The 21,161-nt window shown below is 48.2% G+C and overlaps 1 protein-coding gene across 1 annotated transcript; it reads right to left on the minus strand.

The window, feature by feature from the left end:
- Positions 1 to 1,382: 1,382 nt before the first annotated feature.
- Positions 1,383 to 20,933, minus strand: MED26 (mediator complex subunit 26). Its single transcript, XM_034070961.1, has 3 exons — positions 20,833 to 20,933; positions 5,517 to 5,591; positions 1,383 to 4,190 (listed from the first exon to the last, which is right to left on the minus strand). The coding sequence occupies exons 1-3, from the start codon at positions 20,905 to 20,907 to the stop codon at positions 2,496 to 2,498; spliced, it is 1,845 nt and encodes a 614-aa protein (XP_033926852.1). The 5' UTR covers positions 20,908 to 20,933; the 3' UTR covers positions 1,383 to 2,495.
- Positions 20,934 to 21,161: the final 228 nt, after the last annotated feature.

A 21,161-nucleotide genomic window follows, 5' to 3' on the forward strand; every position in this document is an offset into this window, starting at 1 on the left:
GGCGTGACGTCACTTCCGGCGCCCGCCTCGGCTCAGAGCAGACCGGGCCGTGGGGTTACTCCCGTTGGAGAACCGGGGAGGCCTCACGGGGGGGGCAAAGGGCACGGGGCCGTGACCCGGGGCTTTAAAACCACCCCCCCCGCCTGCAGTGAGGGGTTCAGGGCCCATTTCCGCCACAGGGTCTGCACCGCGAGAGCCCCGCAGCTCGGTAACGGCGGCGACCACCGGCGGGGGGGGGGGCAGGGCCTTGAGCTGAGGCGAGGAGAACGCAGGGGTAAACCCCGTTGGAACCCGCTTACAACACTGCCAGAGCAGCGCCCTGCATCCTCAGCCGCAGCCCTGGGAGCTCCCGTTCCGTTGTCCTGGCTGGAACAGGGGTGGTCAGAGCCTCAGCTCACCACGGATTGCACCTGAGGGACCTGCCCTGCTTGCAGCAATGAGGAGGGGAGGAAAAGATGCAGCAGAGCAGGAGCCTGTGCCTAAGCAGGACCCTTCAGAGGAAGAGGCAGGGGGAGCAGGATGCGGTTCTTACATAAACCCCAAGCACTTTCCAAAAGGGACCAACTTTTTAACCCTCCACCATCAAATCCACCTCCGGGGCAGCTCTAAACCACCCCACCAGCTACAGGAGGGCACTTTAAGTCAACTGAAAACACACCTGCAAACACCCTGTTGCTAACTGCTGCTTCTGGTTTCACCCTCAAACCCTCCCATTTCAGAAGTGGAAGCAGACAAAACATCAGCGTTACCAAAAGCCACACATTTCAACACGGTCAGGTCACAAAACCAGGTTTGAACAAGAAAAGACACAAACCTTGTCAGCTGTGTTCCAGAGAGCAGCCCAGCTTCACACACACCCAGCAAGGAACACCCTTGGAAACCAGGCAGGAGCCCAGCTGCTCTGGGAGTCTTTGCAAAGCTCCTGTCCACATAGCAGGATCCAGCACAATCGGGATAACAGAGTTAGAACAGCCCTAAAACAAGGAGCAGTTCTGGTGCAGCATCACCTCCCTGTCTGACTGCAGCAGATAAACCATCCCACATTAAAGCAGTTGCAGTTAACACGAGTTCCTTGCTTTCTGTAGCAAGCCAGGGCTGTTTCCAAAAGCATTTTAACAAGTAGGAAGAACCCATTAAAAGCTATGGGGAGGAAAAGCTGACCATGAAGCAGTTGGGTTCTCAGTCTCATGGGTGCAACAAGAGTTTATAAGCCTCTATTGAACCTGTGTGATTGAACACCACCATTAGCCACAAAAGACACCAGGCCCATCCCTGCCAGTGTCACCTGGGATTCCATCCATCCATCCCACTGCTCCAAGAGCTCCTCGGCGCCGCTTCCGACTGACGGAAAACCAACAGCTGAGCATCAAGAATTCACAGAGTGGTTTGTGCAAATTTTCTTTATTTCCACATTTATATCACAATGTGTCCACTTAAAGGACCAAATAGCAAAGTTGCTCCCTTCTGCATCCCAGGAACACAGAAGTCTGGTTACTGTACATTCACTAAGGCTCTTTGTTTTTGCAAATTGCGTTTATGATGGATATCCATAAGGCAAACAATATCTAAAGGAATGGTAACAAGTATATTTCCAGCATACAAACAGGCTTCCTTTTTCCCTCTCACAGTACAGTTACAAACTTGTAGCACCCTCATTACATTTAGGTTCTAGAAAAGGTGATTTTTGTTAATTTTTTTAATTTTTTTTTGCTTTTTTTTTGTGTTTTTTTTTCTCTTTTTTTTTCCTGGAAGTTTGCAGGAAGGGAAAAGGAGGAAAAATATTTGGCTGGAGGTGGTGGGATCAAAAATATCATTCAACATCTAGGATTTTTTGTTTTTGCAGCATTTCTCAGAGACTGGATTTAAACTGAAACCAGACTAAAATATGTGGATGCCTATGGAATGTTGAGCTGAAGCTGGGCTCCCAGCCTGCAGTGCAACACCGGCTGTTTAAAACCCAATCTCCGTACCACATGACTTGGAAAAACCAAACACCCCCTCCCCCCCCCAACGCAATCATGTTCAGAGATGTGACAAATAAAACTACAGGGTTTGCACATTGTCTCTCCAATATCTCACTGCCAAATAAAACCCCAAATCAAGTCAAATAAATAGATGCATATTTTTGTTAAGGTAACTTCCACAATTTTCTCTGTACCTGCCTGTAATCAGATTCCGGCATTCAGAAAGTGCTGGAAATCCTCTTCCTTCTCGGGGACTAACACTTTTTTTATAGCTGGCTTGCTATAAAGAGTTTGGAACTCAATGGATCAACCTTCGTATGCCTTCCTTTGCAATTGTTAGTAAACTGGTAGCAGCATTTCACAAAAGGAGAATTGAAAGGACAGAGCTGGAGCGAGCCAGCTCCCTCCCACCCTCTGCTCGTTGGGCCTGGTTGTCCAGGACAGGAGCTTTCTCCATCTGGAAGTGGCATCGCGCCTGCCGGTTTTGCTAACTGCAGATGTAAAAAGCATTGGGTTTAGCAAACCTGGAAGTCAGTCTAGGCAGACGTAAGGCAGGATGTTCAATCTACCATCATCCCCGTGTGGATCTAAAGATATGCACTGTGTCCAATCATACCAGTTACCCTGTGTGTCGTAACAACCGTTCACGCCTGGCCAGTGATGTTCACATATTCTGTCGAGGTCATCACTTGTGACCTCCCTTGTGACCCCAGGCAAGTCTGTAGGTTTGCTGTTAGGAGCTAGAACATGAGTCTTTCTAGCCTCTTTTCTAGTGCTTTCCTCCTGCTTTAAATACTCAGACATGAAGTAGTGAGCTCCTGGAGTCTGTACTCCTGATGAAGACAGCAAGCTACTCTGTCTGTTTAAATATGACTGAATGATTTCATTTCTGGATAACTCTTTCCAGTTCGTTTGTTCAAAAGGGCTTTGCAGGTTGGGTTTTTGCTCCTGCTTTTCCGTTTCTGTCCTGTGCTGCTCAGTAAGCGCAGGGATTTCTACCTGCAAAGGATCTTTCTGTGTTAAAGGTTTTATCTGTCCTGTCATGGGATCAAAAGTGAGCTTTCTCTCTTTTAACCTCACAGGTTTCACACCCCCTTCTGTCACGTGCCCATCCAAGTTGACAGTATAGTCTCTGGGTCGGTACCTTTTCTTCTTTTTGCTATCGGAACCTGAAGCAGCATCATCGCTGTCCATTTTGGAAGTGTCCTGTGAAAAGCCTGTGTGTGACGGGAGAGATTCCCCAGGCTGGGAGCTGGTTTTGCAGCTGGGAGATGTGTGCTGTTGTAGGGTCCCTGCTGGGTGCCTGTGCTGGCTTTCCGAAGGTACCTGCTGCTCCGGCCAGTGCTGAGACACCTCAGCTACCGCCTGCTGAGAGAACTCCAGTCTTTTTGCTGGCAAGGGAGGTGTTGAAGGTTGCATCAAGGATGGTGGTGGCGATGGCACCTGTGCAGTATCTAAGAACTGAGACCTTTGAGATGGACTGGGCATTGAATCCTTTGGTGAGTACGTCGTATGCTGCCGAGCAAAAGTATCATGCCTGACATTTCTAGGGCTAAAAGTGGAACAGCGAGGACTCTTGGGCTGGTGCGGTCCTATGGTTTCTTCCGATTTATCATGCTGCTGAAGCACTGCAGTCTTTAATAACGAGGAAGTGCTTGAAGGTTTTACAAGTCCTGGAGAACTGGTGTGAGGTTTTACAGCGTTTACTGGGATTTTATTGTGTTTATCATTTTCACTGAGTTCTGTCCTACTGCCTTCAGGCCCTGCGTGTAGGTTTACATCGACAGGGCTAGGAAAATTCTCAGGACTGCCTCCAATTCCATTGGTTGGAGGGGGTGAAGAGTTTTGTAATACTTCATGACTAGCTTTGGAGACTTTTGGGAGAGATGGGCCCTGATGCCCATCCCTGTGCTCACCTTTCCTTTTCCGATTCCCTAACTTCTCGGCTTTGGGAGAGTTTAGTTTCTGGATATCATTCCTGCTTTTCAATTCACTGATGGGCTTCGACCCAGCCACTGCAGGAAGCTGCGCTTCTGCCTTGCAGTTGTGAGCGCCACCGTTTGCTGAGCCGGGGGGGTTCGGCAGCCCCCGTGGCACCGCTTCGCTCTGTGTTACAGGCTCTATCAACTTCTGCCAGTTCCGCAGCAACTTCTTGGCACGTTTGGCAAGCTCCTCATTGGATGTCTTCTTCCTCACCTCATTGATGAGCCTCCCAAGCCTTGTTTCCTACAACGAAAGAGAAGCACTTTTACAACCAGGTATCACTGAACAACACACTCAAGGCACATTTATGCTCTGTCATGTTTAGCCTTGGAAATACCAAGTTAAAACCTGCTAAATACTGACGTGTTGAATTAAGCTTTTTGGAAAGGATCAGTCCAGTTGGTCCAGTGCTCTGCTGCACAGTGTGAAACCCACTGTGGGTTTCAAGCCATCTTTATGCCCTGGCTGAAGCACCAGAGCCACGAGCTGTGAAAAACATCCATAAGGAACTCTTTGATCAGCAAGAATGGTGAGAATAAAGGTGCTGAGGGGAAATGCAGCACCCAAGGCAGAAAAGGTGCATCTGGTCCCAATGAGAGGGTAAGATCTGCAGAAAGAGGCAAGAGAAAAAGACTCCAGAAGCTTCACCTGTTACAGTAATGCATTGACAATAAAAGTCTCCGTGTCACAAACCTGCCCAGCCAGGGCACGACTCAGGTTCTGCCTTCTTCCTCCATCTCTCCTCTCCCTGCACTGCCCAGTATCTTGAAAACATATGAAATTTGATTTAAACGAGCATTCCTGGGGCGTCCCAAAGTGGTTCCATAAGCGGAAGGAAGTGAAAGGTTTGATTGCTCCCAAAGCACGTTTGAAAACAAAGCACTGTTCCACAAGCCAGATTACTTAAGAAAAGCACCTCAAAGGGGAACATCAACCGGGCTGTGAGAGAAATCTGCAACACGCTGTGATACGTGTGTTGAGATACAGCTGGAGCTACAATTAACCAAGAGCTCAAAACCTGTAACACAGGAATTTTGGTAGGAAGACTGGGAAAACACTGTAATTTAGCCATGAAACCATCTTTGGGCTGTTTCTAGGAGTGGGCAGCGAGACTGCAGTGATCCCACCTGAGACTCCTGCTTTTACCTCTTCTACATCAGGCATCGAAACCTGCTTGACTGAATCACAGACGAATTTCATAGACAGAGTACCTCTGGTCCTATTTCAGAGTCTCTGTGGTTGGTCAAACATCCAAAAAGGCAGCACTCCTTCAGCAAGCAGTGATGGGGCTGAATGCAACAGGATTCATCAGAAGTAAGTGATGGTTATAATGTAGTGCCCTACACAAACAGGAACTGTGCTGCACAGAATACTGATCCCAACCCAGAAAGAATCACTGTGTCTGTGCTCAGAGGTCAGAAACAGCCCGAGAGGGACAAAATAATATCTTAATTGTGAATCCTTTGCAATCAATCTATTGTTGCAAGAAAAGCTCGAATGGAAATTAGACAGGCAAAGAAAGTCCTTTTATACACACAAAAATCAAGTCATGTTCAGAGGGTGACATACCTCAAGTGCCTCTTTGGTAATGGGGTATTTCTCCAGGCTGGAGATGACTTCCAGCACTGCCACCATGTTATGGATCTGCAACAAGGAAGACAAAGTCACTTCATCTTTCATGCACAGGTCTTTGTTATCAAATGTAATTTAAGACCTTCCACTTCGTAATTGCTGGAAGCATTAATCACAAAATTGCTATCACACTGTCTGGCTTTAGGGAGCTGATTGTCCAAGGAACAGGGACAAGGACGCTTGTCTGACCTAGTTGGGAACTGCAGGAACTGTAACACACACACTTTTATGTAAAACTAGAGGAAACACTTGCAATGAAACCAGTGTCACTTGCTAGCAAAGTCTGAGGCTCCTGTGAGACCCCAGCCAAGGGATGCATGAATTGTCCTCCAGCCTAACTGGAAGCATCAGAGCCAAATGGTCCAAGAGGTGCATTGGAAGTCTCACATTTACCCCTTCAGGCACCGCTCTGGATGTACCCGAGTGACTGGCCTGGGATGCTGTCCAGAGCACTGCCACCTCCTACAGCCACCCACAGCAAGTCCAAAACCCCAGTCCAAGTGCTCCACACTGCAGGGTGGATGAAGCAAACGCTGTGCCCAGTAGGTGTCCTCAGCCCCCCACCACCCTGCGCAGGCCCAGGCTGGGCCACCTTCAAACCCAGCAGCCTCCTTGGAACCCTTCGTCCCCATATGGAAGATGGTGAGGAGGCACTTGCAGAGATGCCCATGACGTTAGAACGAGTGTCAGGTTGTCTGATGGGCTTCACTGCCACATTTCTGCCGGCACGGGTAAGCACTGCACAAAAGCTGTTGCCACAATCTGTACCTCTTAAACACAAGTGGGATTTTAGTGGTTTCTAAGAGAACCCCCAGGCTATCGAGATCCAGCCCCATTCCCATTCCCTGATGTTAACAGCATTGAAACCCCGACAATTTCTAATCCACCTTTACAGACAGACTTAAAAGATAAGCAAAGGAAAACCTGAATCACAGCCTCACTTATTGCTTAATTGAGTTTGTGACTCAAGTGAATGCGAAGTGATCTGAGAAACAGCTCTCAGCAAGAACCTCTGCAGGGAGCCCACGTTATCCTCAAGTCTCACCAGGAAGATACGTAGCTCTGCCCTCCCAGCTATGTGCTCCAAAGCAAAAGTCTTCATTTTAAGACTGCCAAGTTTGTAAGAATCAGCTTTTCCAAGGCAATTCTACCCCTTTCAAGATACAAGAGAATCAGGAGCTGAAATCTCTTCTGTGTAGAAAACCTCATCCATGGACAATGTCTTTCCCCACCAGAACAGGATCGCTTCATGTTGGAGAGACTTGGATAAAGCTGTCAGCAATGAAACACCGGCCCTGATGTTTAGATTAACTTTGCTCAAGCTTACGTTTAAAGCCTATAGAGGCTTTGAATGACTCTAACTCCTACAGGTTGTAAAGCTAGCTTCAGAACACAGATGAATTCATTTGTCGTGGTTCTTTCTTCACCAAACTACATTGCCTCTGCACAAAATCAAGCCCTACCATCCAGTCAGGCCTGGTAAAGCTCTGCTTAAGCACTTCTTAACACACTTTCTTCCATGTTTCTTCCTCACGCTGGCCTCAATGCCTAGAAAGACCAAGTTAGCACCACAGCTTAAGTAATAGATAACACCGGGGGGGCGTTTCCACTTTCTAGAACCAGAATAGCTCAATTATGGGAGTTTCCAAACATTTTCAGACTTGCACAGTATGAGGCTCTCCTTCCCAACACATGGTTTAAACTACAAATTACCAAGGGTCTGCACATTGCACAGAGCAGTAACTGGTACAACTATTTTGGCAGTTGCTGGTAATCCCCCAAATGACAAACTGATGGCAAAAAAAGTATTAAGTCTCTCAAAAGGCCAAGATGGGGAAAGTGACAGACTCACATGTACACACACCTACAGGAAGATGAAACTGCCCAGGGAGTTTCCAGCAGCAGCTTTGCCTTTGTTCAATACACCCCAATACACGTACATGGATGCCCCCGGCTGCTCCATCACCATCAAGGACCAGGGCTGTACCACAGCTGATAAGACTGTTCCTTCATCCCTCCTTTGAGCGACACATGGTGCCTATTAAAAGCAGTGAAAGCAGCCTTACGCCACCGAATCTGTGCTCTTCACTCAGCTCCTGGTAGAACACAAGCCACCCACTGCAGATTCTTCACACAATTGGAACCAATTGAAAACACATCAGCACATTGGAGCAATCACTGCAAGGCACAGGAAGGCTCACGCTCAAGATCAGCTGCCAGAAGCTCCTCTCCTTTTCCCTTCTCTCTGACCTGCAGGGAAGCAGGGTTCTTCTAAAAAAGTACCATGTTGAACAACTTCTCTACCCTGCCCCAAGAGTTTGGTGCTGTTTTCTTGGTATGCTTCATCCAAACTGCCAGAAAGGGCAACACTATAATATTATATATAAAATTATATAAGTATTATATGTATTATATACTCATGCAATTCTATACATTACATCAGTATTATATGTATAATAAAAATCATATTCGCCCATTTCAAACTAACACAGCCTATGAGATTTCCTGTGGTGGGGTTAAACACTATGATGAAAACAAGGCAACCTCCCAAAACACCTCAAGAGTCATCCAGTCCACATGAAGACACCTATTTTGTTAACAGCAGCACGAGTATTGTGCACCAGTATCGTTACCTTAAACCATGTTACTAGCTTAATAAAACGAACATATTGCCACATAACCGACATGAGACTGGAGTTACGAAGCCTGCCAGGACATCCTCCTGCTCCGAGCAGCACCAGAAGTGAGAATTTATAATGCAAGTTGCTACCAAAATGCTTATTGGCTACCCAGCAGACAAAGTGACCTAAAGCAGAGCAGGACAAGGGAGCTGGTTCAGAGTGAGATTGCACAAGTCAGGGTCTCATGGACTTCCACATCATTTTAGGCTCTATTTGCCTCTGTCTAGTTCTGCTGCAACCCGTTACTATCCCCCCCAGCCCAAGAAGCTCCAGGAAGCAACCCCAGGGCTTCACATTTAGCAGCTTGCGGAGAACAGATAAGAACAATCCATATGGTATTTCCAATTATCCCATGCTATTCCCACCGCCTGGCACACAGACCAAGTCACTCAAAGTTTACTGGAGAACATCTGCTTTGAGTCATGCACAATAATCCTCTCCAGCCAACCCCAATGACAGTCGCAGAAAACAAATCTTATTTATTCCACGCAAGCCTCCTTAAGTCATTCAGCCACACTCTGGAGCTTACTACTGCTATCTGCAATCTCTTTCTTCCAAGTAAGCACTGAGTGTTTTTACTACAGCCTCAGACAAAAGCATGGGGTTTCTGCACACACTGGAAGAGATCAAGAGGCTTCGTTTCCTTTTTATTTAACTGATGCCTTAATCCCATTTTAGCTTTTACAAATCAAGACCAATTCAGTAACTGACTTCAGGGTAAGTGTTCCATGGCAGGTCTAAAGGAGAAGCGTGTTGGGGGTGGAGGTTTAAGGTACAGCCCTTCCCTACCAGCTCCCACTGCCTCCTTCCCAGCTGATTTGAGAACAGCAGCAACCTCAGCACCCCCAGGAGCTGGCAGCACCGCTCCCACGTGCTGGGATGGGGTTTACACTGGACTAGCACGCTCACTGGCTACTAGACCAGCCCAGGTACTAACCTCAATGTACACCTTCCATTCCTCTTCAGGACTGCCTTATCACAAGGCAACCTGCATCTCACCCCACTGCTACCTCAGAAACAACAGGTACAGACACTCAAGTGCAGTCACTTGAATAAAGCAATTTTGGTTTCTTGGCTAGTGTTTTGATGGTTCACAGGGATGTTTCTGAAGATCCCTACACGCGTGATTGGACCATGACAGGTGACAAACAGGATCCAAGTTAGCACAGATGATGCTGAGCATTGCATAGGCCTGGAGTAGGAGAAGGAGAAGCAATTTCCTTGTAATATGAAAACCTGAGCACTAAGTGCCCAATTACAAAAGAAAGTGCAGTGAAACTGCTGATACAGCCAGAAATTCTGGCTAGAAAAGCTCTTTTTAATCACTTGCATCAAGTTCACAGAACAGTACTAAGAGGCATCTGTTGACACAGGATCATCATCCATATGGGTCACACCAGTACCTGTAAAGAGTGATTAAACTTGGCCTAATATGTCTAGAGTGCCTAATCATAGAAACTTGTCTAAAGTGTAACACTATTGTCCTCCCAAAACCACAGGTTAGAATAATCAGGCTGACTCCATTGTAGGGATTTTGAAACAGATTACAGAGCTAGATCAGAAGACACTGCCTTGGAGAGAACGGCCTTGTCAGCACACTTCAACCTCCTCACATTATATGAACTGCTCAATATTCAAAGTACTCAAAGCATTCAAGTTTCAAAGTACTTCTGTAACCTTTGCCCACCTGTAGCACCAAAGCAAGTTTACCAAAGGAAGCAGAGAAGCACACCCACCATGGAACACTGACCAGAGCTCTTTTCTGCATGTACAAATCCAAACCTCAATGGCCAAGTTGGGTGATTTCTGATGGCAGTATCAGGAATGCAGCACTGTTCATAGAGAAGGTCACGTTTGTACCACTTTTATTGTCTTCCCCTGCTCTTAGGGACAACAGCATTTTATCAGGTAGTTATAAAACCTGTCCTATATCTGTGGGCCATGCAGATCATAGAATCATACCCTTAGGTAGCCCAGGAAAATCCCAGGTTCAAGGTCAGTATTGCTGGAACTGCCAGGAAGGCAGAGCTGATTCAGAAGGAGGGAGAGCAACAGCACGATGAGCAATGCCATCCACTCACATTTATCTTCTTCAAAGCAGTGATGATCTGCACTGGAGGCACCAATTCCTGCCCCAGGCTGGGGTATCTAAACAGCATCACATCTTGCCCCCAGCACTGCATTTGTATAAAAGCTGCTTCATTGCATAATAATCCAAAAAACTGGAATAAGAAGTAAGAGGAGAAAAGGTGCTATTCATAGGAAGCTTTATTTAAATGCAGCAGTGGAAATACAGCAGCACGGTGTTTATTTAGCACTTCACACAGGATGCTTCAGATACCAGACACTAACAATACATCTCATGAACAGTAAATCACAATGTCATCTTTGCAGAGATACAGACTAAACAGTGAGAATTCAGGTTACAACCTGCTGGTATTTAGTTCAGTTCCCTTGCAAGTGATCTATTAACAGTTTCCCCTCCCCACAATGTGACATGATGTTGTCTAAAGATAGGGTACACCAGATGCTATTCACAGAAACGACATGCCAAAAAGATGACCATGCACTACTTCGGTTCAGAATTACTGAAAAGCTTTGAAAGTCAAGTTCCCTAAGTGGAGTGCAAATACTCACCAGTACACAAAAATTGGTCTTAAAAGCGGTGAGTTATCTAATAGTATTTAGTAAAGCAGATATTTAAACATGAAGGAATCAACTATTTGAGTTCAAAGTCATCCATCCACTGAGAGTGTCTTCTGTGACAGAGACATTCATCTGGAATCCATGCTTTGAAATCTGGTCAGGAATCTGTGCTGCAAAACAACAGGCAGAAGAACTACTCCTTGACTGCCAACAGGCAAGAAAGTGGCCAGGCACAGCAAGCACGTCCCCCTACCTCTGCATTGGAAGTTTCCATATCCAAAGAGTCAGAACAATCTGCATCCATTGTATTTATACTGAGGCTTTATTTAACAGCAAGATAACAGCATCCGAAAACCTTCCCATATGTACCTCACAAAGCCAGGATCATCCAACGAGAGTAAGGGCAGACTCGAGTGAAATACTGCCTTGGGAGGAAATGGGCAGCCCTGAAATATTCTCCTTGAGCAAGACAACAGTTCAGCCCTCTGGTAAGCACTGGCATCAGTGAGGTGCAGAGACACCAGGACAGCCAAGAGACTAGAGGAGTTTGCCAGAGGAGAACACGCTTTAATCCCAGCAGTTACAGCCTCAAGACACAAATCCAGCAGTTGGGAAGTGCCATCAGCACTTCAGCTCTTCCCCACATGGTTCATTCCATTCCAAAGCCCTTGGCACAGCGGTAAAACACACCAGGCTTTGGCAAGGCTGGAGAAACCACCCAACAAAAGTAGCATCCATTGGTGGCGTCTTTAGAAGATAAGAGGTAGTAAAACAACAGATCAGGGAGGCAAGATGCGCATGCAGAGCAGCAGTGGCACCCTGGGAATGCCTCCTGCTCTACAGGAAGAGGTCTTGAAGGCAAACAGAACAAAGTCACCTTTTCACCATATTTATTAGCCAACACTTGTTGAGTACCCAGAGCCATCACTGTCAGCTTCAACATTTGCTACTCATTTTGTCCAGCACCAGAAGAACTGGACCTTTGGGGCCTACCCCTCAGTTAAACATGAAACATGGAAGACTCACTGGAGCATGGCCCCACTCCTTTTCTTTTTCCAGCCCCCACCAAAGAAGTGACCCCCAAAGCATCCCACCAGGTTATAACGTTGAGCAACACCTTTTGGGGGATCAAATTTATTGGCCAGATTTAAAAAGGCCAGCAGTTGAGGTGAAACACTATTAAACTGGGAAGGTGTGTGTGGCACCAATTCAAGATGAACACAAGAAGAGAGCTGGGTACTGCAGGCCCCAAAGGCTGGCAGAACACAGGCTCAATGGTATCTGTAGCATTCTTAGTGCTGTTTTTCACCCACCATCATACTGCTAAGGAATGGCATAGGAAGCAAATCCAGCTGGAATGATGTGATCATCTCGAGGTGCCACAGTTCAAGTGAATGCACACAAAGAGCTCAGAGGGGAGCCGTGATGGGAGGGTTTGAAAATACGGTTAGGAAGAACAGGTTTAAAGTATTTTATTCACACAGTATCGAAATAAAATAGGGAGGAGACACATAAAGCTTGAACTAAGACTTCCTGTGTTATTAGTCATAATAAAGAAAATGGTGATCAACCTTTCTCATACTCACTAGGCTAATCTGCAACAAGACAAACACTGATTACACATGAGGAATAAACAGAGCACTACCAGTGCACTCAAATAAGCTGTCAAATAGCTTCCATAGCCACTACTGAGGTTTAAGAACAGATTAGACAAGGCTGGAGGGAGTTGCTTTTATGCAGGTGATGCTACTGCAGTGAAGGTGATGGATCCTGTAGCTCCATGAAGTCCCTTGCAGCCACCCAGCCCCATCAGTCACACCCAGGAAGCAGGTACCAAGCAAGCAGTGGAAAGGCACCAGAACACTCTCTAGTCCAAACTGGGCTCAAACCAGCAATTCGAAATCCTGTCCTCTCAGAAATACCCCAGGGAACTGACTGAAGGAGTCAGTATTAGAAAGGACAGGCAAAATTCAACACTTCCAAACCCCAGGCCTCTCTGGCAGCCTCAGCCATCCTGAGAGGCCATTGCCCAAGGCTGTCCCAGCCTTCCCAGGTGGCTCATCAGTGCTCAGGCTCTGCATTCACTTCTATCACCATTCAACCCCCCCATGCATCCCTTCTACATCCCAACACCTCAGCACGTTCCTAAACCAGCAGGTCCCTGCCAAAAGAAGTACCACAGACAAGGACCTTTGCCCCAGCCTGATACATCTGTTGCCTTCTGTACATCCTGATGAGGCTGCCAGCTACAATTGGGGTTAGCATTCAGTGGAACAAGGTAGCACATCTGACAGACCCATCCTCATCAAAGGCTGAGCTGCATAAGCAGAGCAGGAGATGCTGCACCGTGTCCACCCTTGGGACAGCAGCAATCGCTACACATTAGTTGAGTACAATAAACAACACGCATAGAACACCCAGCTAACACAGGAGCCCTAAAACCCCAAACACTACCTGGTCCTCAGGACATCTACCCATGATATAGTTTCGCTGGACACATGAAACAGTTTTTCCTCCTCTTCCACCTCTCCAGAAACTTGAGACAGTTGAATCTTAGTAGCTACTATGTAGTATAAGCCATGAACTGAAGAGCAATCAAACTCGGAGGAACAACTGGTCCTGCTTCACCAAGAGTCTGATGACTATGCTGGCAGAACACAGAATATTCAGGCCTAAAATGCAGCCCTTCTGATGTATCATGCTCTTGGTGCTTCCTATGGTAAGGAAACATCCACTCACTCAGCCACAAGCCTGTCCTTAGACTGCAGCTCTTTGGGGAACTGAAAAGCCAATGCTGGGAGTTAATGCACGACATTCAAGTCCCGGGCCTCTGCTTCTCACTGCTTTTATCTACCTGTGTTATGGTAAGAGCAAAGTCAGACACCAAGCTACATGAGGAGAATGACCCGGAGAGAATCATTCTGCAATCACCTGCTTCATCTTAACGCACTCCAGAGAACGAGTGGGGATTTAAAATCATGCAACACGCATTGAAGGACCTGCTGAGAATGGACCCAAAGGACCAAGAGCTCACTGAAGTTCTTAAACATTATGTTACCCATCATGGAGCATCTGCCCAGAGCTGTTAGGACAGAGCAGTTTAGAGGTGAATGTAACACAGAAAAGCCCTGGTAATGTTGCCACAATGAAGAGTTCTCATTTTCCTCTTAAAATACAAAGCCATCAGTCACCAGATTGCTGATAAATTGGTGACTTTTAAATGCAGGAAGCCAACTTTTCCCCAGAATGCTAAGGAAGTTTCTCAGCTGATCCCTGAAACGCTAAAGGAGACTGAGGCAAGTGCCTGATGAGCATCCTGCATGATGGAGCTTATTCCTTCACCACACTGAAGTGCAATAGGCTTGCATGGCTGCTCATGAGCACCTCAGCATGGCACCCATGCTGCCAAAAGCTGGGAAACAGTCTTCCAAAGGGGGGAAGTTTCATGTGCCAACTTTGAAGAGAAGCTGCTGCATCCTCCCAGCAGCGGCTACTAACAGTTTCCATCAGCACCTACCATAGAGATGTGTTATGGATATGCAGCAGTTAAATCACTTTACCCTCACCAAATGGGAGATGAAGTCCTGCTGCCAGTCACCTGCTTTCAAATCCCTCCATCCTCTGCAGACTGTGCAGGTCCTCAGCAGAATACATAAGTGCAAAGCAGTGACCTCCCTCCGCCAATCAGTCGAGAATGCTTGGCCATTCTGCTCAGTGGCACAATCATTAGCAGCTATTCAGAAACAAAACACCTTTGCTACCTTTGACTAGGAACAAAGAACTCTTCCTGCAGAGGACAGTAAGCACAGCACCTCCCATCACAGCACCTTTCAACTCCAGGCTTACAAGTCAGAGGGCTACTTTACTTTAGGAGCAGCTCCACTCCAAAGCCAATAGCCCAATGTGATCAAGACAGGACAAAAGAACCCAGTGCTCCATTAGCATTTTATTTGCATTTAAACACAGGACATTGGGGAAAAGCTGCGACCTGGCTCTAGTTATTTCTAACTTAGCAGCAAAACTTCATGATTTCCACTTAAGAAAGCCCCGGTGACACTTAACCCCAGTCTAGTGAAGAAAATACTATACAAAGTCAAATCCCAAGAGCTCCTATTTTGGTAGAGTGAAGCTCTTACTACACGACAACACAGACCAAGTTTTCATGATGCAGTCAGGTTCTTGAGTGGTGTGTGTAGCCCTCGAGCACACAGGCTGCAGACACCCCACTTTTACATATAGATCTGCAACATCACCTCTTGTGTCTTCTCTTCCATCTCCCTGTGCTCAATTCTATTCCAGAATCAACTGCAGATTCTCCAAAGATAAGCTATAATATTGAGACAGTTTTTCCTGCAGACACAAAGATTCCTCCTCATGCAATTACTTTACACAGCACACGGAGTGCTCCTACTGACCATGCTACCAGCACAAAACGCTCCACTTAAGCGACAACTCCACTTACAGAAGCTCAGCACGGATGCAGATGGGCTGAAAGTTTGCTCTCAAACAACTGATGGAAGTGCAGCACTACCCTGGGAAGAAACGTGTTCCTTTACCTTCCTTCATGTGCTCCCTAAGGAAATAAATCCCCTCAGACCTGTAGGATAATCGTGGTACTCTGCAAGCCGATGCCACATGAGAACAGCGTGTGAGGAAGCAGCTCCACAAGTGCTGGCTGTCACTCTTAGACAAGACTTCCACCTCTGCAGTCATCTTCACAGCACAGAGTTTCAAAACACACCCAGTTGAGCGTGTTGCTGAATACTACAGGCACACTTGGACGTAGGATTCCTCTCCTCCCCAGCTGCTACGTTAGAGAACCTTTTGTAGCTTTGTGCAGTAAAACAGAAGCCAACCTACATTAACCTGAACGTGATGGCCTTACCTTTACTTTAAATACTTCTTTAAAGGCCAAACGTGTAAGTGGGGCCACAGCATTACCTTATTTACCCCATATTTACTACCCAAGGAAGTTTATTTGCAGTTATCACCAGGCACAAACTGGGTGAGCTGAGATAGGAGCGCGGCCTTATCAGCCAAAACAGACATGGGGGGTTTAATGTATACAAACTACACTGACATTCATTTTAAGTCCAAATCTAACATATTGGAGTACTTGTGCCTTAAAAGAAGTGCTTCTTGCTTAACATTCAATTTCCACAGCAGGCAGAATCGATTCCTCCATCCCTATCCTGACACTTCCATGGTTGCTGAAAAAAGGTAACTTGTCAACTGCAGCTGCTCCTGGAAGAAACTGGGAAGGGATTTCCCCTCCCAGGATACTGGGACACCACTTAGATGAGGAGCCAAAGGCACCAGAATGACAGCACTGTTGTGTGGCTTGTTACACCAAAACCCCTCGAGAGGCAACAACCAACAGGTTAGGGTCAGGCTCACCCTCAACCCCTGCACAAAACCCAAATTGGAGTTTCTCTCCTAGGTCCGGGCTTCTCAAACAGTGGCTGGAACCAAATCAGTTCCATTCCTGGAGCATCAGCCACACCGCATAACATGGTTTACTCTCCACTCACAGAGCTCACTCACCAGTTACTGCTCTGGAGCTATCCATGAAGAAGTTTCCCAGCATTTACCCCAGGAACACAGGCCAAGGCCCTTCATTACTGCATCACAGAAGGTTTATCAGGTAATTGAGCTATATTAAATGATACATATTGCCTTTTCCTTCCTAAACTGACCAATTCCCCACCTGATCCTGCAAACAGCTGCACCGCACACATAAAATGGGTGTGTAGCAGGAATCAGAAGTGGGTGTTATTTAAATTGTCACTGCTGCTGAAACAAACACTCAAATTACAGCTCCAGAGCAAATGACTACTGCCATCACCACTGCAACCTGGGCAGTTTCAAGGAATTAACAATAGAAAGGCAATCTGGCATTCCCCTTGCTTTGACCCCTCAAATCCAAACTCCTGCTACCTGTTTGCTCTGATTTTGTCCCAGCAGCCTCACACTTTCTCATGGTCTGGTTACTGCAAATGAGAGGTCACTGTGCAAATGAGAAGTCTGAAACAAGAGAAGAAAACCTCTCAAGTAGTAGTCAGCTGTGTTATCACCAACCTCAAACGGACCAGGACTAGACAGGCACTGAACCCGACAGCCAGACTGGTTAAACTCAGTGTCTGTGAAGCAGCCCTCCTCAGGTAATGGTATTTGAGATGATGAAGAAATTGAATACAATGAGACTGACTACATCAGTCCTAACTGCTTCTCCAGAACCCCAAACTGATGCAGTAATGATGCTTCAGACCCTACACATTAGGGAATGCTGCCACCCTCCTCACATTGCCCCACACACCTGAAGCACAACTAGCTGCCCTGATGCACAAACTACAATGATACTTGAAACAAGACCAGCTACATTAAGGAAATGAACAAAACCAGTGAGAGAGAAACCAGGTTCCAGCCTCTCTGCACACTGCAGCTTCCTCAAACCCAGTAAGCTTATTAAGGCCACACAGAAAAGGATAAAGCTAAAGCAAAAGCCATTCCTAGTCTTTCGCCCACACGTAACACTTCCCTGCATCCAAGAAATCACCAACACCCTCCTAAAGCAGACTCACTTCTAGGAGGTGTATTTATCCATGATGATGAAGGCTTTTGTTTCTAGTTGTTGGTAAAGTAATCAATACAGAAACCAGCTGTGGAAGCATCTTTAACTAGGCAAACCATGCATCAACTGCAAGACCCCTCCAGGCCAATGCACTACATAGAACCACAGAATGGTCTGGGCTGGAAGGGACCTTAAAGATCATCCAGTTACAACCCCAAGGACTGATTTCTTATTTACAACGTGTCCCTCAGACCTCTCCTGAAGGCCTGAGCAGCAAAACCAAGTGAGATACTGTGTGAATGGCAGCCTGCTTCACAACCTGCTCCAACCACACGGTGAGCATACAGTGGGTTGCTACTCAAACCAAAGCTGGGTTTGCATCGCAGGGAGCCATTAATGGCAAAGAAGTAAATTCTTGTCTAATCTTCAAACCGAGGAAAAGATTGCTACATCTTCAGGATGAGGACCCATTTAATTGCAAGCACAATTCCAAGAGCCGGTAGGGATCGACAGGTCTCCCCACAGAGCCAAAAGGAAGGGAATCTCATTAGTCCGGACATCAGGTAATCAATTCCCTGAAGAGCACAATTTAATAAGGCAAAGGTGTTGTTCTGCTCAGTGGAAGAGGGGGGTTCTCAGCACACTGAGTCTGGCAGGAGAAGCGCTGCTTCTATCAGAACCAAGGAGTTGCTGCCCAGACAACTGCTACAATCAGGTTTTGGATACTCTTCTCCAGTTACTGTTTCTACATGGTTCTTCCAGAAGGATTCTCCTGCCAGAAAACCCCATCACCCATTGCAGTGGTGCCACCACTAAACTCCCACTTTCCTCAGTACTAACCCACGAGCAATGGAAGGAAGTTGATGTTGATATTCAGTGTTTAAGTCACAGAGCAGAAGTAGCTTGTCCCAATGGTTTTTCAAGGGGAAAAGGCTGAATAAATGAAGACATAACACCAGACATCCCGGGTGGCTTCCAAGATGATGTAATTTGTTCAAAAATAGCTTATTTCCTATAGGTCTCCTTTGAAATAGAGGTTACCCGTGCAAATGCTGAACTAAGGGTGGGAAACCAAGTCATAAATATCTTCTGCAGCAATTACTCTAAGAGGTCTCAGTCCTAAATGTGTATACAATGAAACCATCGCTCCTGAGCCAGCATAGCTCCATGGAGCAGATAAAGATGAACAATCACAGAATGGTGTTTCTCCAAGTAAGCAGGGCCCAAGGACTTGGGGAAAGAAGTGATTTTGCCCAGTTCAACTCAGCACAGATCCCACAGCAAAGCACTATAAAGAGCCATTTTTATCCTATGGAACTGGACCGGTTTTTGCATGCCTGACAGCATCAGTGCAGTTTTCACCCTCTCCAGAAACAAGGACATAAACATGCTTAGAGTTAAAAGCCTGAACGAAATCCAGGCCTCAAAGCTTGACTTTCCTGGTCAGCAAGGAAGGAAACCACAATGATAAAGACTCTAAGTTTGAATGCAGCCACTTTTTAGGAGGAGATTCTAAAAGCCAGAAGAACACAGCCAGTTTTCCCTGGGCACCCACAAGCGCAGCAGCTCATGGCTGCAATGACTTCTCCCTGCAGGGGAATATCAGAACAGTTTCTTACACTTTTATGCTGCTGGTCAAGTGTGACTGAATTCAGACTCTGCTTTCCAGCATGTTCAAAATGTACCTTTCAATGCCTTTCAGAAGAGTGCAATGGGTTGAAGGTTTACTGTGTGCTCTGGAGGAAAACACAGAGACCCAGGCCTGCACCATGAATTTCCACACCACCACCTCTGCTCTCCCTCAAAGAAAAGGTTAAAATGGAAGACAGCCCCCTGCCTACAGGCATTGCTAAACAATGGGCTGATTTTTCTGCCACCAATTATTGCCCTGGATAAGTATCAAGTATGCAGAATTAGACTGTAACATACATTACTCCTAAGCTTATGGGGCTACTGACCTACTGGGAAGCTCAGCAGAGCTGCTGGCTGATGCTCCAACCTCCCTTTGCAGGCAGCTGCCTCGTTACTTCTGATCCTTCTCATCACAACCACAGTGCAAGCACCTTTGCAGAGGAACAGAGCATGAACTTAAGGAGAAAGGGAAAAGCACCCATCACAAACTCCACTTCTCCTGGCTGCTTAATTCCGCACAGCCACAGCGCTTCAGCGAGTACCACCACAACTGGGGCAACCACTGCTGATGACAGGCTTGAACTGAAAAAGCCTCATAGAACCATGTGAAGTTTATTAAACAGGTGGACACTTGGTCTAAGGCACAGTGAAAGATCTGCAGCTGCCAAAAGAGAACTCAGAGCAAACGAAACCCCTGCGTTTCAGACAGAAGTAGGTAAGACTTTTAACAGGCCAAACCCACCGTTTCACATACCCGGGCCTCCTGGAGTAACACACACACACACACAGATACACGTGCACGTTCACCGCAGCTGCCCCCACAAATGCAGACAGCAGAGACAAACCCAGCTTTGCATCCTGCTGGGCTGACTCTTAAGCTAAGATTCAGAAGTCTGACAGACCGCAGTGCTCTCACAGTAATGAACACCCTAAGTGGAGAACTGCTTGAATGCGCCCAAAACGCCCTTACAATGAGCAATAACAGTTGGATAACAGCCCCTCAGACGTCAAGGCCACTCACAGGTAAAACAGATGCCTACTTCTGTGCTCACACTGCATCCCAGGAGGAGCAGATAAGCTCCTTACCGTGCTGCAGGCAAGGATAAAAGCGAAGACCGAGGCTGCTCGGTGCTGGAACAACTCCAGAGCCCCGAAACCACCGCCGAAGCCCTCCCGGCGGCCCCGGGGGGCCCCAAGGCCCCGCCACGGAACAGGTGGGCGCCCCGGAAGGTCCCGGCGAGCCGCGGCAGAGCCCGGCCCAGAGCCCCCTGCAGGCCGCGCCCGAGCCGCGGCCTGGCGTCGGGAGGCCGCCGGGCCGCACGCCGCATGGCCGGGCAACGCCGGCCGGGCCCCGGGGGGTGGCGGGAGGCGGCGCGGCAACGGGCGGACGCGACTCCCGGGGCGGACGGAAGCGGCCTCCGGTGCCACCGCCAGGGCAGCCGTGATCGGGCGGGTGCGGGCAGCGAGGCGGCCCTGGCAGCGGGACCCCGGGCGGGCCGGGCACCGGGGAGCTCCCCGCTACCGCCCGCAGCGGAGGCTTCCGGTGCCCGGGGAAGCGCCGGCCGCGGTCCCGGCGGGAGGCGAAGCGGTGAGGGCGGACGTGCGGCCCCGGACGGCGGCGGGGCGGGAGCCCCGGGCGGAGGTTGGAGAGGGGGAGGGGGACCGCGGCGGCGGCCCCGCGCTACCGGTCCGGGAGCCCCGGGGCCCGGCGGGCCGTACTCACGTTGCTCTGCGGGTCGATGGCCTGCAGCAGCCGGTCCCTGATCTGCTGCGGGGAGGGGGCCGGAGCCGCTGTCATTGCCTGGGCGAAGCGGGGCGGCTGCGGCCGGGGCGGGCGGGCGGCGGGGCCAGGCCGGGCCGGGGCGGCGGCTCCTCACTCGCCGGCGGCGGCCTCCTCAGGGAGCCGGAGTCGCATGTTCGCTCCCCGCGGGGCGGGGGGGGCCGGGGGCGCGGAGAGAGGCCGCGAAGGAGCGACCGGTCCGGGCCCGACCGCTCCGCTCCGCTCCGCTCCGCTCGGGGCCGAACTCAACTGTGGGCAGGAGCCAGCCCCGC

The sequence above is a fragment of the Melopsittacus undulatus genome, chromosome 19 (genome assembly GCF_012275295.1).
Source record: "Melopsittacus undulatus isolate bMelUnd1 chromosome 19, bMelUnd1.mat.Z, whole genome shotgun sequence".
NCBI lineage: Eukaryota > Metazoa > Chordata > Aves > Psittaciformes > Psittaculidae > Melopsittacus > Melopsittacus undulatus.